General features: G+C 37.5%; 2 protein-coding genes across 2 annotated transcripts in view; both read right to left on the reverse strand.

Moving 5' to 3' along the window:
* LOC136250805 (BAI1-associated protein 3-like) overlaps positions 1-8,604 on the reverse strand; it is a 33,252-nt gene extending 24,648 nt beyond the window's left edge. The window contains exons 1-7 of the mRNA XM_066043105.1: positions 8,336-8,604; positions 5,521-5,617; positions 3,632-3,799; positions 3,371-3,460; positions 2,193-2,255; positions 303-330; positions 141-179 (exon numbers count right to left, since the gene is read on the reverse strand). Of these exons, the coding sequence (XP_065899177.1) occupies positions 141-179; positions 303-330; positions 2,193-2,255; positions 3,371-3,460; positions 3,632-3,799; positions 5,521-5,617; positions 8,336-8,484 (634 nt within the window). The 5' untranslated portion in view covers positions 8,485-8,604. The remainder of the gene's footprint in view (positions 1-140; positions 180-302; positions 331-2,192; positions 2,256-3,370; positions 3,461-3,631; positions 3,800-5,520; positions 5,618-8,335) is intronic.
* Positions 8,605-11,979: 3,375 nt separating this feature from the next.
* The window catches only part of LOC136250806 (protein unc-13 homolog 4B-like), an 83,617-nt gene continuing 81,994 nt past the window's right edge, over positions 11,980-13,602 (reverse strand). Inside the window, exons 32-36 of the mRNA XM_066043106.1 lie at positions 13,312-13,395; positions 13,184-13,262; positions 13,046-13,075; positions 12,718-12,838; positions 11,980-12,407 (exon numbers count right to left, since the gene is read on the reverse strand). Coding sequence (XP_065899178.1) covers positions 12,116-12,407; positions 12,718-12,838; positions 13,046-13,075; positions 13,184-13,262; positions 13,312-13,395 — 606 coding nt within the window. The 3' untranslated portion in view covers positions 11,980-12,115. The remainder of the gene's footprint in view (positions 12,408-12,717; positions 12,839-13,045; positions 13,076-13,183; positions 13,263-13,311; positions 13,396-13,602) is intronic.

Genomic DNA, 13,602 nt, shown 5'->3' on the forward strand with positions numbered 1-13,602 from the left:
GGCTAGGAATTAACACCTTCAAGTATCTGGACAATATGTATACAGGATTTATAGGAACAGTATAAAGCATAACAAATCATTCCCTGCTGTATACGGTAGAACACATAACTAGTAAATGTGACAGCACAGACTTCACTTGCCATTTGCATCTCGTGAAATCATATTCTTCCCACTGACCACTAGTAAAAAGATTTACACAACAAATGTACACCAGTACAGTAGAACAATATATACTTAAACCATATCTTAAAGTAGTGTACAGCATTACAATTACTATTCATATTCTACAATGTACAACTTACGCTTAAGGTGTAATTTAAACTGAGTTGGCTGCAAAAGAAAGGTAAAAATAACCTTCACAGAAAGTATGTCCACAAGTCATACTACATGCAATCACATTTAAATGAACAATTTAAGTATATCACTTGATAAGTTACAGTATGTAAAAGTTACTGCTAATTTCTAGGCTGGCTAGATTTATTTCATAGCAAGAGCACGTTTTAAAATGGCCTAACAGATTTATTGTAGATACTGTATTTACTTGGTCAAACACTGTGACATTTACTACCTTAGTTCCAAAAATCGATGCGATGAATTGATTGTGGTACTACTCAAGTACGGCTACTATTGAAGGCGCAGCATTGAAATACAGTAATGTACAAGTAACAAAATTGGGGAGAGCATTAGTGAGCCCCACCATACAGTAATATGAATAGGTGTGATTGGTTGCTCGTACCATACATTCAGAAGAAATGGATGAAGGTTATCAAAGTGCAACTAAGCAATAAAACATGGCTTCACTATGCATACCATTTAGTTACCTACAGTAAGTGATAGTTAACTAAAAGTTTTACCTGTACTTTTTATTCTGGCCTGTGTAACTGGAAAAAAATTAGCTGAATTTTCAGCAGGAAATTTTTACGGAAGGAAAAGTTAATGAATCCACACCAAGAGTATATAATAGTAACCAAGAGTATCGAACTGGTGTATTAGCCCGTGATTAATGATTGCGTGAAGTAACACGGTATTTCAGTAATTGTTCATTTATATTGTGATTAAGGGTTGCTGTATTTAGCGCAATTCTGCCACTAAACCAAGTGAAAACATGATAGCATTAAAGGGATAAAAGTTCTGGCACTGCCAGGCAGATCCCTGAAGGTATGGCAACACACTTGTTTGTTCAACCGTTTTTTTAGCGAGCTGGAGTTACCTTGGGTCCTTACTAGACTTTCCTTGTACAATAACTGTTGAATACTTGGCTGAATAACATGGAAAACTGGCAAACAAAGACCTGTTGTCACATACGCATAACAAATTACCATTTCACATAAACGAACAATTACTGAAATATCCATGTTGTTTTGGGCAATCATTAATCATGGGCTAATACACTGTTCGATACTCTTAGTTTCTATTATACACTCTTGATCCACACTTATCAGATTTGACAAATTAAATGCTGACAATAATTATGAAATCATAGATCACACATACATTTAAAGGCTTATGATGTTTGCTGAATTAAAAGTTGACGAATTTAACTAAATCGTAAACCTTTTCTTTTCTTGTTGTACGGTATCATACATGTAATATGAGGAGCCCATATAAGCCCCACAAGTGCAAATAAGCATGAAATTAACCACTATTAAATTCCTAGTACAACATAGGAACACCACAAATCCGCAGGTCACCTGTTAATGTTTTGCTACATAAGCATTCAACTGCGTGTTTCCTGCTACAAGTGTTGCTAACAATCCTTTTAGCAAACAGGCTGATCCAACATTCACACAAGTGTTTGCCATTGCTAGCACTTTCTTCCTCAGACAGGACTTTCCTGTTACTGTAACTCACCTCACATAACTGCCACAGTATGGATTTGCCTAATAGTAGAACTCCACAACAATAATGTTCTGCAGGGTGGCATCTGTGGCTGGTGACCTTTCAACACCATTGGCTTTCTGTATAAAGTAGTTTTGCTACCGATGCAATTCAACAGCTGTTAGCAGCAATTCAACAGCTGTTAGCAGCAATTCAACAGCTGTTAGCACACAACTTCACAGAAGTTTCACACTCCTTTGTGCCTTGCAGCACTTATGGGCTCCTGGTAATATACACAAACCACCAGACTACGAATTGGTGCTTCTAAGTCTGAACTGTGTTCCAGTTGGTAATTTGGCATGTGCTTGACTTACCATATTGTCCAAGGCAACACTTTGTTTCAGTCCTTCGTGTCTTTCCAAAGTCTTGCCAAACATCTAAACACACACACACACACACACACAGTGATAAGTATTAGTTATAACTCAGAAAGAGTTATGGTACATACAAGGTGTAAAATTGGAATGCTGCACAATATACAGATCCAGTGCAGCCACAATGAACTTGGTCACCAGACACAGCAGGTGTTTGGTGAATACTATACACAGACAAACAGCAAACTTATCACTAGTTAATAATCGTACAGTAGCATCAGTACTTTAATACAGAAAATTAACATGCTGTCGTGAAATTAAACTTCAAAGTGCACCTTAGGTAAATTTAATGCAGATGTATATATGAGTGCTGTAGACACATGACACTTAACTCCATAATTGTGGTTGTTAAGACTAACACCACTTTACCATTTCTAAATGGTGACAAAAATTTGCACTTCTCTAGACACTTAAGTATAAAAAAACATTCGTATGTTAATTGTCCATTGTTTACCCTATAAGATTGAATTATGTGTACGCTTAATATTAATACATTCCAACATATTTGCAATTCAAGTTTTTAACAGTGTTTGTTTATCATAAGTGCTTTCCAACTAGGGACTGCACACCACGACCAAGTGCGATGTCCTCTAGGTGGAGACTGGCAGCAGGCACACACACACACACACGCACACAAACAAAGCAAAGTCACTGCATGAAACACAGCTATTGCTGTCCAGTGGACCAGCACTGGGACTCCTGTGTACCACTCAGACACTCAAGTCTTGTGCAGGCAAATCCTCCTGGGGCAGGGCTAGTAACCCTCAGGAGGACTGTCCAGGTCTCATGGAGAGAGACCACAGAACCCGAAGTTGCACAACAACCCCAACACTGCTAAGCGAGACAAAGACAGTTGGCCATTTGCTTCCCCAAGTACCCATTGATGTTACAACTGGGCGGGCTACTACACCAGGCCAATGGAGCAAAGCGAGTAAATTAAGCTTCTTGCTCAAGGTTCTCACTCAAGGAAACAACAACAGCAACTCGAGCTGGAATCTCAGGCTGATGCTCTAGCTACTTGACTACACACACGTGCGCGCACATGCACACCGCACACTACATACATACACATTCATGTACACACATTTACACACACACCATGCACACATTACTGATACCTGGATCAAGTAAGGTTCCAGTTCTTTCTGGTATTCCTTGTTAATAGGATTGAGTAGAACACCAAGAGCTACCTTGTATACTTGATCAAGCTACACACACAACACACAGTTTAAGTTATGTGCTTATCAGATAAGTAACTCAAATAATATTTAAGTATGCACTACACTGCCAAAAAATCAGGTATCTGTATCCATTTATGTCTGTACTCTACAGTAATACTTGTCCCAGTATATACCCAGTTTACCCAATGTACAACTCACTTCATTAACAGTCGGCCGTTTATTGTCGTTATCATCACCAAATGGGTACAATGAGTCAGTAATCTTTGTCACTGGTTGAGCTTCCCTCCACACATCAGTGGATCGGTTAAGTGGTAACATTGTGTCCAACTGTCCAAGTTCTTTTCTACAACCCATACTGGCCATGTTCTGTAACAAGATTTAAACTATCAGTACACATCCTTCACAGACATCCTGTACGTAATATTTTCCTTTATATAAAACATACAATGCACACAACGGTATATAAGAGGTGGGAAATGCACTACCAACAAGTATGAAAATATTTATTACATCAAGACCACCTTTACAGCCCCTTAAGTGCATAACAAATGCTGTATATATATAACACAAATCAAGCAAGGAAAGCTAAAACTCACAGTCATGAGCAACACAATATTAATGTACAGACATGTATGAATGATTAGTTACACAGCTAGCTTGCTTTAGAATGGACACAAACATATTTATAAATAATGTCAAATATGGAAATAGAGATCAAGAAACAAGAGTCAAACAAGTCAACAAGTTAAACTGTTCTAGGACTATAATGGAGCATGTCAAATGCTTTAAAACCAGATACTTGAAATGTCACACACAGATTTCTATTCGGAGTCAGTGGGTATGGTACATACCATCGATAGTGATACGTGTAATAGTTGTAACACGGGCATGAGGGCTTTGCTTGATATGTATGCCTGACTGCCTGAGGGTTGAGGGCATACATATCAGGCAAAAGCCTAAATGCCCATGTTACAGATAATATGCAACACTTCCCATCTGTATCAGGCTGATAGTCTGCACAGAGCAATCAATCACCCAAACCAATAAGAGTGCAACCACTGGATATATTTGGCGACCTCCCTTGTTTCCCTAATTTTTTTTCTATGATCCCTAATCGAGCTTAAAATTCCTAATTTTTCCTTATACTTGTTTGTTTACTCTTTTTGTAACAATATTATGACTGGTGATTCCTGAACCCATGCATATCACATCAAAACAAATTAGAGCACCAGATTTAATGTTTTTGCCTCAACACATGCCCCAGCTATCAATTACTGACTTGAAAATGAATGACCATTATGCTTCGTTTTCAGCTATGTTCAGCCAGTTACACAGCGCTACAAATGAAGAACAATAGGAAAAGCCCTCTGCAATCAATCCAGTCACCATGAAAAATACAGACAATTCGCACGCCCCAAATATCAATTACTGACTCGTAAGTAGCCATTAAGTTTCTATATATTCATCCTGTTTCACATCGTTACAAACAAAGAACAGTAGGAGAAGCACCTCTGCAGTCACCATGGAAAATACAGATCATTCCCATAGGGAAGCCATCACACTAGCTACCACGAATCAACACCTTGACCTATCAGCAAAAAGAAATGGGACACAAAGGAGGACAAAAGTAACTTAGGTAAGTCCATGATGCATGCAGTGTACGTATTGTGGTATGCCAAAAGGCATATCTCTGGATGAAGCAACGTCAAACAGTGAAACAATCAAGCCTGTAGCTTTAGCCGTTATCTTGCCAGAAGGCATTAGTCAGTCAGTAGAAAATTCCACTAAATATATATTATTTTAAATTTCGTAGCAACTTTTAGGTTCATGTCGTACTGAAGGCACTTTTGGGCTTGGCTATACCTAGCCAATGCTGCCAAGATGCCATGAAGGTATTGTGAGGCTGGTTTTAGGGTAATATTTTTGGCCAGAAAAGCCCAAACCTTTATGATCCCTAATATACAGTATTACCGAGCTGTATGATACTGTGATTAAAATATAGGTGGGTCCAAATGAACATGTTAATTTGAATAGATTGGATACTTTTTAACACACAGGGGTGTGTCAAACTTTATGTATGTACACACCTTTCCTTTACCAGACACTTTATCCAGAGCATCACGGGCACTCATCCTGATTTTCTGATCTTCTTGCTCTTCAGTATCCATAATGTCTGCAACATTTCTAATAGAGCACACACCAACACTAACATACCTCACACCCAACAAGATATCCTATTACTCAACCATTAGTAACTGATATGATATATACAATAACACACAATCATATACAATCACTAACACATTATACAATTATTATATGATCGCTACATATTTGTGTGATATATTTACAATCAGTACTATATACTAAAGCCACAGGCCATTGTCTGACCAATTTCAGTATCAGTCTAACTACAAATTTACTTTTAGTATATTTTCAATAAAAACTATTGACAGTCTAAACGTAACTTCAATCTAAAGCAAATAATTTCTAAGTCATACATGCGTATAATAAACATACACACACGCTTATCTACACATGTACACTGTATGCACACACCAAGCCTCTGGCAGTTGTGTGAAACACAGCTGTTGTTGCTCAGCGTACCAACACTGGGATCTGTGCACCACTCAGGCGTCTTGTGCAGGAAACTCCAATTGGGATAGGACTACTAACTTGAAGGACTACCCAGAAAGGCTGTGGAACCCGAAGTTCCACTACAATCTCAATGCTGTTAAGCAAGAAGACAAGGGCACTTGCTTCTCCAGTTAATATCAGGTACCTGTTGATGTTACAGCTGGGTATAGGCTGCTTTCCCAGTTGACACCAGGCCACCAGGTCGCTGGGTAGACTGAGTAAAGTCAAGAAAACAACAGCAACTTGGCATAAACCTGGAGCCTTTCAATTTTACCACGTTGATTGATGCTGTAGTACTTGGCCATGCATGACTCCTCACAACAGTCACGTGAGTGCAAGTGTGAGCACAAACACATACACACTTCAATTAGCACGGATAGTTATAAAAACCGGAATTGAAATGGGAAACGAAACGAAATCAGCCTACAGTCTAGTGGAGGACAATACACTATAATATATGCACGCACTTTAATTGATACCTGTTTATGCATCAAGCAAGACTCCAGGTGGCAGATTTCTCTGCAAGGCGCTTATCGATATCAAACGCCTGCTCCTATCCGAAGGGTCTGGGGACTCTACAATAGAAAAGTTCTGTACTTGGGTAGGTGAGCGTTGATTGTCCCTTGACCACTTTCATAAGAGGTGTGCCGGAATAGCCACAGATGGCTTCATCCCTCTCTAAAGGCATGGCTTCAGACCTTCAGACTCGTCAACCCGCCACTGCAGCCAATTACCATAAACGGTTTGTAATGATCAAGTAGTTGTTGCTATTCACTTCTCTTATGAAAGTGGTCAAAGGGACAATCAACGTTCACCCACCCAAGCACAGAACTTTTCTATTGTAGAGTCCCCGGAAAGGAGCAGGCGTTTGATATCGATAAGCACCTTGCAGAGAAATCTGTAGGTGTTACTCCTATAGGCACTTGCCTTTTGTATACATTACCTTATCCTTATGGTCAAACAAATAAAAATAAATAAAATAAAATAAATCTGCCACCTGGAGTCTTGCTTGATGCATAAACAGGTATCAATTAAAGTGCGTGCATATATTATAGTGTAACTGTGCAAAATATTGTGATTGTCCTCCACTAGACTGTAGGCTGATTTCGTTTTGTTTCCCATTTCGATTCCGGTTTTTATAACTATACAATTAGCACAGCCTAAACAACTCTTAAATAGATATATCAACTTCCCACCTCATCCTGTTACATGATAATATTACTGCCAACACTACAATTAAGTTAACCCTTAGTATCAACATGGGTTGAAAAGGGGAAATTCAGTGTGAATGCACGTACTTTACTGAAATCACTAACTGGTAGGGCTGTATACTGATACCACATTTTTACATCTAATGCGATATATTAATTATCTAGTACCAATATGATAAACTGATATTTCAGAAACAGTTACTTTGATAAACAAGTGTTAACATGTGATCACTTAATTCAATATGCATTCCAACAATAGTTACTATAGTTACCAATGACCATTTGCAAATGCTTGATAAGAAATAAAATATTTCATTTATTATCACAAAAAAATCTACAGTGAACAACTAAAAATACCATGACTACTCCTGGAATCGAACTTATGCTTACCAACCATACCAGATGTCCCAAACATACACACTATGTTAGTGTTTACCACTGTACTGTACCATCAGGTCACTTCCAGAGGTACATAAGACTTATACTAAATATCAGTGAAATACACTTCATAATTGAGCAATACCACCCTATTAACTAACCAGATTTTACAAACCTGCAACAAGGGTGTAGTACTTGTCTGTATAAAATTGAATAACTAGGCCAGTATTTTAACAACGTAACTACTATACAGCCAGACTGAATTTATTTCTTGAAACACAATTCCATCTTTTACAGCTGGGCTAGCTGCTATGTTATGGACTTAAACTATTACATTTTGTCGCTCTAGATAATATTATACAATATTAAATTTGATATGTTGCAATGGGAATGCTTTTAGGGTGTACCACAATTAAATTACAGTGATGTCATTCTAACTGGAAGGGGAAAGGTCATGGGTAAAATCAGTAAAAGACTGTTTTGTAAGCCAATTTAAACTCCAAGGCAGCTTACTGGAACAAACCAGACACTATCTAATGACAAACATGGCTACGTGCACGCCATACACCAAAGCTTTTATCTTTTCGCCTTATTTCCTTCATTTGTGTGGTGTACTGAACTTCTCCCACCAGAATAGCTGGCTGCAGTATACATATATAATTTTGTCTACACTCACTCTGTGGAGTCCAGTGCTTCATGTATTCTGAAGGCAGAACCCGCTTTGCCGACGACATTCCCTGTGGCGTAAATGGCATCGGAAACGTCTGCAAAGCCTTTCTCTGTAAATTCTTCTGCCTTCTTTATAGCACTAGAAAAAAACGCCATCCTGATTGAGTTACTGAAGTGTTACTGAGACAACGTATATTGTGACAAAGTAGCACTGTCAAATAACAGCGACCTCGACAACCGTAAGGTTTCGGGATACTGAGCGACTGTCAAACAAAAATTTTATTACGTAATTAAGGCGGGCTTGATGTTGTTGTGTTGTGTATCAGCTGGTAACAGGCTTAAATTGTTGGGAGAATCATAGCATGCTGACTGGACAGGTACAAGGTACAAGAAAACATTCGTAACAGTACAAGATGACATAGAAACAACACACTTAGCAACTGGCGCACTTGTAAGCGCATGCGTAGTTTTGCTGACTAATGGCGATATTTTCCTGAACCAAAAATCAGGACTGTCAAACTAGTTGTTGACATTTTGTATAAACAGACTACTAGTTTGGCTTCTTATCTAGGTCCTGACGGAGCCTTTTGTTAGAAATAATGTTTCTAGTGCTTGTGATATCAATTTAAAAATATATTTTGTGACCACAATGTCTTGCTTTAGGCCATATTGTAGTCATATTTCAGCAACTATACGCATTATTCACAAATCCTCTTGTCAGTCCCTCACAAGTGATGTTCTTCAAACCTTAGAATTGTTAGTAAGTTCTCATGGCTCTTCATTGGTCTGATTTTTGGTTCATAGTTTTCACTAATTGGCATGGGGACAACTCATGTTTCCATAACAACATTTGAATTTCATGTCGATTAATGAGAAGTTAGGAATGCATAAATATTTGATAACAATGCATGAAGAAAAATCAAACCCCTAATCATGAAAAATGATTGGTAGTGTACATGTGGGGTTTACAGTATCCCGTAACCTTAACTCCCGATTACGACCGGTTTCCTTCAAGATATGTTGCAGCATCACGTGAAGTAGCCACAAACACTAATGGGCTTCCACATACATCCAGATTTGTGACTTCAAAGAATCATAACTGAACTAAAAGGCTATCACCTTTCATTTAACCAGGTATTGCACAATACATTGTGCAAAACTTGTAGGTCAATAGCATGCTGACTGGGAAAGTTGCAGGCAGTTAAAAGTTGAAGAATTGGATGTGTGGAAGCCTGGTTTTGTCAAATCTGGTTACATGTATTGTGCGCCATTTTATATTTTGATGATTTCATTGCAAATAAACCTTGAGAGTCTTGCAGCACCCTATACTTCTACACGGTTAACTGAACTAACAAATCAAAAATTATCGGGACTGAGGGGGTGTACAAATCAAAGAAATTTACTTAAGTATGATCTAATTTCAAGGGTTGGCCAGCCAAGAGAGTTCAACAAGCTAGTGAGTGACACTGATGTTTTTCTGATAACTACTTTTATACACAAACCTAGCAGCAGGCCAGCAGCTCTTCTCTGAAGCATTTCAATTTATTTGTTGAATGTCTTGGCCGGACTCTTGGGTAGCCCACAGTATGTATGGCATATTCTATTATAGGATGTACAGATGTCTTATAGCTAGCAATGTTGACGTGAGCATGGTCTTAAATTACATATCATATATTATAACAGAGAGGAATATACACATATGCAGTAGCAGCCAAGAGCTGAATTTATTCCATAGTTTGAGTCTTATACGTAGCTAGTTTACAAGATCACAGCAACAGAGATAGGCAAGACAAATGTGTGCAATAGTGCAGGTACACTGTGACCCATAAGCCGCAGACTGCTCGATCAGTGCTCAAAACTGCCATTAAATGCTGATCAACATGATCATCTATAACATACTAACTATAGTAGAGGTCAGTGTGATTCAATTTGAATGCACTTGTGATCATGACAATTAAACTTAAGTAAGTTTCCTTTTTTCCACTAATTAATTGAGATATAAAGTGAGTCATTGGCAGTAGAAATGGGGTTGTCCAGCCCCCCATATTCATAGGACATTGTTTGCAAGAAAAGATTGACAGAGCAGTCAAGTGAATAGTTATCAATTTTTTGTCAAGAGACTGGCCATGGGTCCTACAAAAAGAACAACCCAGACTCTTGACAGAACAGAAGCTAGCTGGATAAGAGCAGTTACTTTTGCTTATATTTCTTTCAAAACTACTGGAAGTATAGCTACTTCATTTATTCAAAATTTTCCTGGGAGCAATTGCAAGCTCATGTCTCAGAGTGAGACCTTCATGAATAACATCCATAATTCCATATCTGTTGTATGCATGCTTCAAAACTCCACTGTACATGTACTGCATATAATTCATTGTCATTGTCAAAGTTGGCCCCCAAATAAACTTAACTCTTTTAACGTGTTCCACTGCCCCTGCAGTGCATGGCTACCTACAACCTGCTACTGCAGGTGGTCTGACCAAAGTGTATATAGCTATGCATATTGACGCTCACTGTTTTGCAAATAATTCCACTATCAACTGTGCATATTATATTTGATACACCTGCACATATACACTGTGATTCCTTAATATTATTTTTTTTGCAATAAATTTTAAAAATTTCATTCCTCAAAATATTAGCTATAACAGGAATAGCTATATAGTTAATCAGTGAATAAAACCATAGCAACAGCACTGGCTGTATTGATAAAGTACATAAAAGAATAGTTTTAGCTGGACTAAACTGCATGATGGTTGGCCACCACTACAATACTGTATGTAGTTAGCCATGTGTGCAGATCATAATACTATAAAAGTAATTAGTACACTTATAAACATTGAGCTGTGTGTTTCTTAATTATAGCTAGTACAGTACTTAGCTACACATACTGCGCTGTATAGCTATTAGTTGAGAAGGTTTTTATAAAGTCCAGACCAGCAGTGAGCAGTGACTTGATTCTCTGGCAACATGCATGCAGTCTATAGGACTCTATTGAGTATGAACAACATGTATTGAATGGAGCCACAACAGCTGCTAAGTGTTAAAACTCCTTCTTACGTTCTAAACCAACTTTATTCCCACTATATGGAGTGACCTGTTTTTTTTTTTTGATTAGGCTACTGATGTAGTATGTACACATTGAGCTGGATCTTCAAAAACATTTAATAACTCATGGATGCGATTACGCATGATCTTGAAATTTGGCTTATTTGTAGTAGTACTGTTTGACCTGTTAAAAATATTGCAAAATCTTTTTGTTTAAATGTCTGACATAATAGTTACAACCAATCAAAATTTTTACCATGAATTTCCTATGATGAAGCCACAAAAGTACACTGTCCATTATGGCCTTTTCCCAAACTTGCAATGGAGCCAAACTGTACGTGTCTGTTGTTGACACCTTTGCTGTCACCATTAATCATCTGATTGGCTGAATGTTTACTCTCTTGAGAAAAATACACTTTTAATTTTTAGCTGTTTTTCAGGATCAAGCTCAACTTGTACATACTATAGACAGAGTTAATGTACGCATTGAATGATAGTGCTAGTGTATTAATACTACATAATCTATTGTATGGAAACCTGCTATGCCTATGATCAAGTCTTAATAGTTACTGTCAATCATTAAAAAGTCCACACTCACCATACTTTTTGAAACAACTGTTCATATGTAATTACAAATACAGATGTACTGTATGCATGCCCTATACAGCATCCTCTATGGGTTTACACATGGTATAAATGAACAATTTTACAGTGGTGTATTTTAAAAGGCTCTTGTAGACTACGGTTTTATAGTTTGGTTTTGCTGATAAAACTCACACACAAATTTGTGCTTTCGCTTTGCTAGCTCTTTCAATGCAGGTGTCATAGTGTCTACAACTAGAGGGAGTTCATAGGTCTTTCTCTGTGGAGCATTAGGATCATCAATGTTGGAAGAGCCACCAGGAAGTCGAGGGATTTCCACACCTTCAATCACCACCATCCCCACAAACTCATTACTAATGAGGTGATGACTATAAATACCCAATGTGAGAACTGATCCAGACATGTCCAAAAAATTCTCTTCAACTTTTCTAAAAAACAGTAAAGTAAAAGTTTTAATGGTGTTGCATATTTACAGACTACATATACGTATAATGCAGAGTATGCATGTTGATGAATACCATAATTTTTAAATAACATAAACAAAACACTTGAAATGGCAGGAAGACATATGGATGTGGTCTTGTGCTCAACAAAGAATGTGCATCAATCAATTTTTCAGTGAAAAGGTTCTACATGTACCAGAAACAGGCAAATAGCCACATACATATCTGTATTCACATTTCATATGTTTCACAATTATACACTGTATAAGTTATGCATACTGTTATTAACGCTTACATATTAAACTCTGTGTAATATTCAGGGTTCAGATCTTTAGTTTTGTGCTGTGTCTTAACTGCTCCAATGTGGAATCTACCCTTAGGCATCAGTGATATTTGTACATAAGGGTTACATGGACCTGAAAATATTTTAAAAAGCTACACATTACTATAGACGTAAAAGTGCAACTACACAGAATGAGGTTAAAGATATACATGACCTACAGTACATGCATTCCACTAACAATCTGGTCCATATATATGCTCACACAGACACACACACGCACGCACACACACATACCATATAAATGTATACACAATACATGTTTATGTGTAATGTGTCATACCTAAAGTTGGCAAATTTGTTGCTTTGACCACTGCAAGCAAACAAAAATAACAGTACTAAATTAAAGTGACAACTTACTACAAATTTAATATCTTTGCATGCATGCATATGTATATATGTACTGTAGGGCATTCTTTACCAGTAATTTCCAGTGTTTCTTTATCTTGTATGTACCCAACACTGAAGGACAATAGACCATTCTTCTTGTCACCACTTCTCTGTACACAACACTACATCAATGATCACACTATATACTATTATCCTTACACTCCATTTCGCTAGACACTTTAGATGGTTATCTATCAAGCCATCATCAGTTGTGGCCCATAAATTCAGATGTGCAAGCACGGACTAAATGTGTAACACACAAAGTATTTTAGTTACAAATAATATTGCCATAGCACAAAAGACCAACTACAGTGGACCCGTACATTACCTGAACACCTGTGTGTTCAATTACAGAATATTTGTGTAGATACATAGCTTTCTAGTCTTTTATGAACCATTTAGTTGTTAATAAAGGATGATACTAAAGCCAAGTTACCAGGTATGGTTACA

This window comes from Dysidea avara, chromosome 3 (genome assembly GCF_963678975.1).
Source record: "Dysidea avara chromosome 3, odDysAvar1.4, whole genome shotgun sequence".
Taxonomy (NCBI): Eukaryota; Metazoa; Porifera; class Demospongiae; order Dictyoceratida; family Dysideidae; genus Dysidea; species Dysidea avara.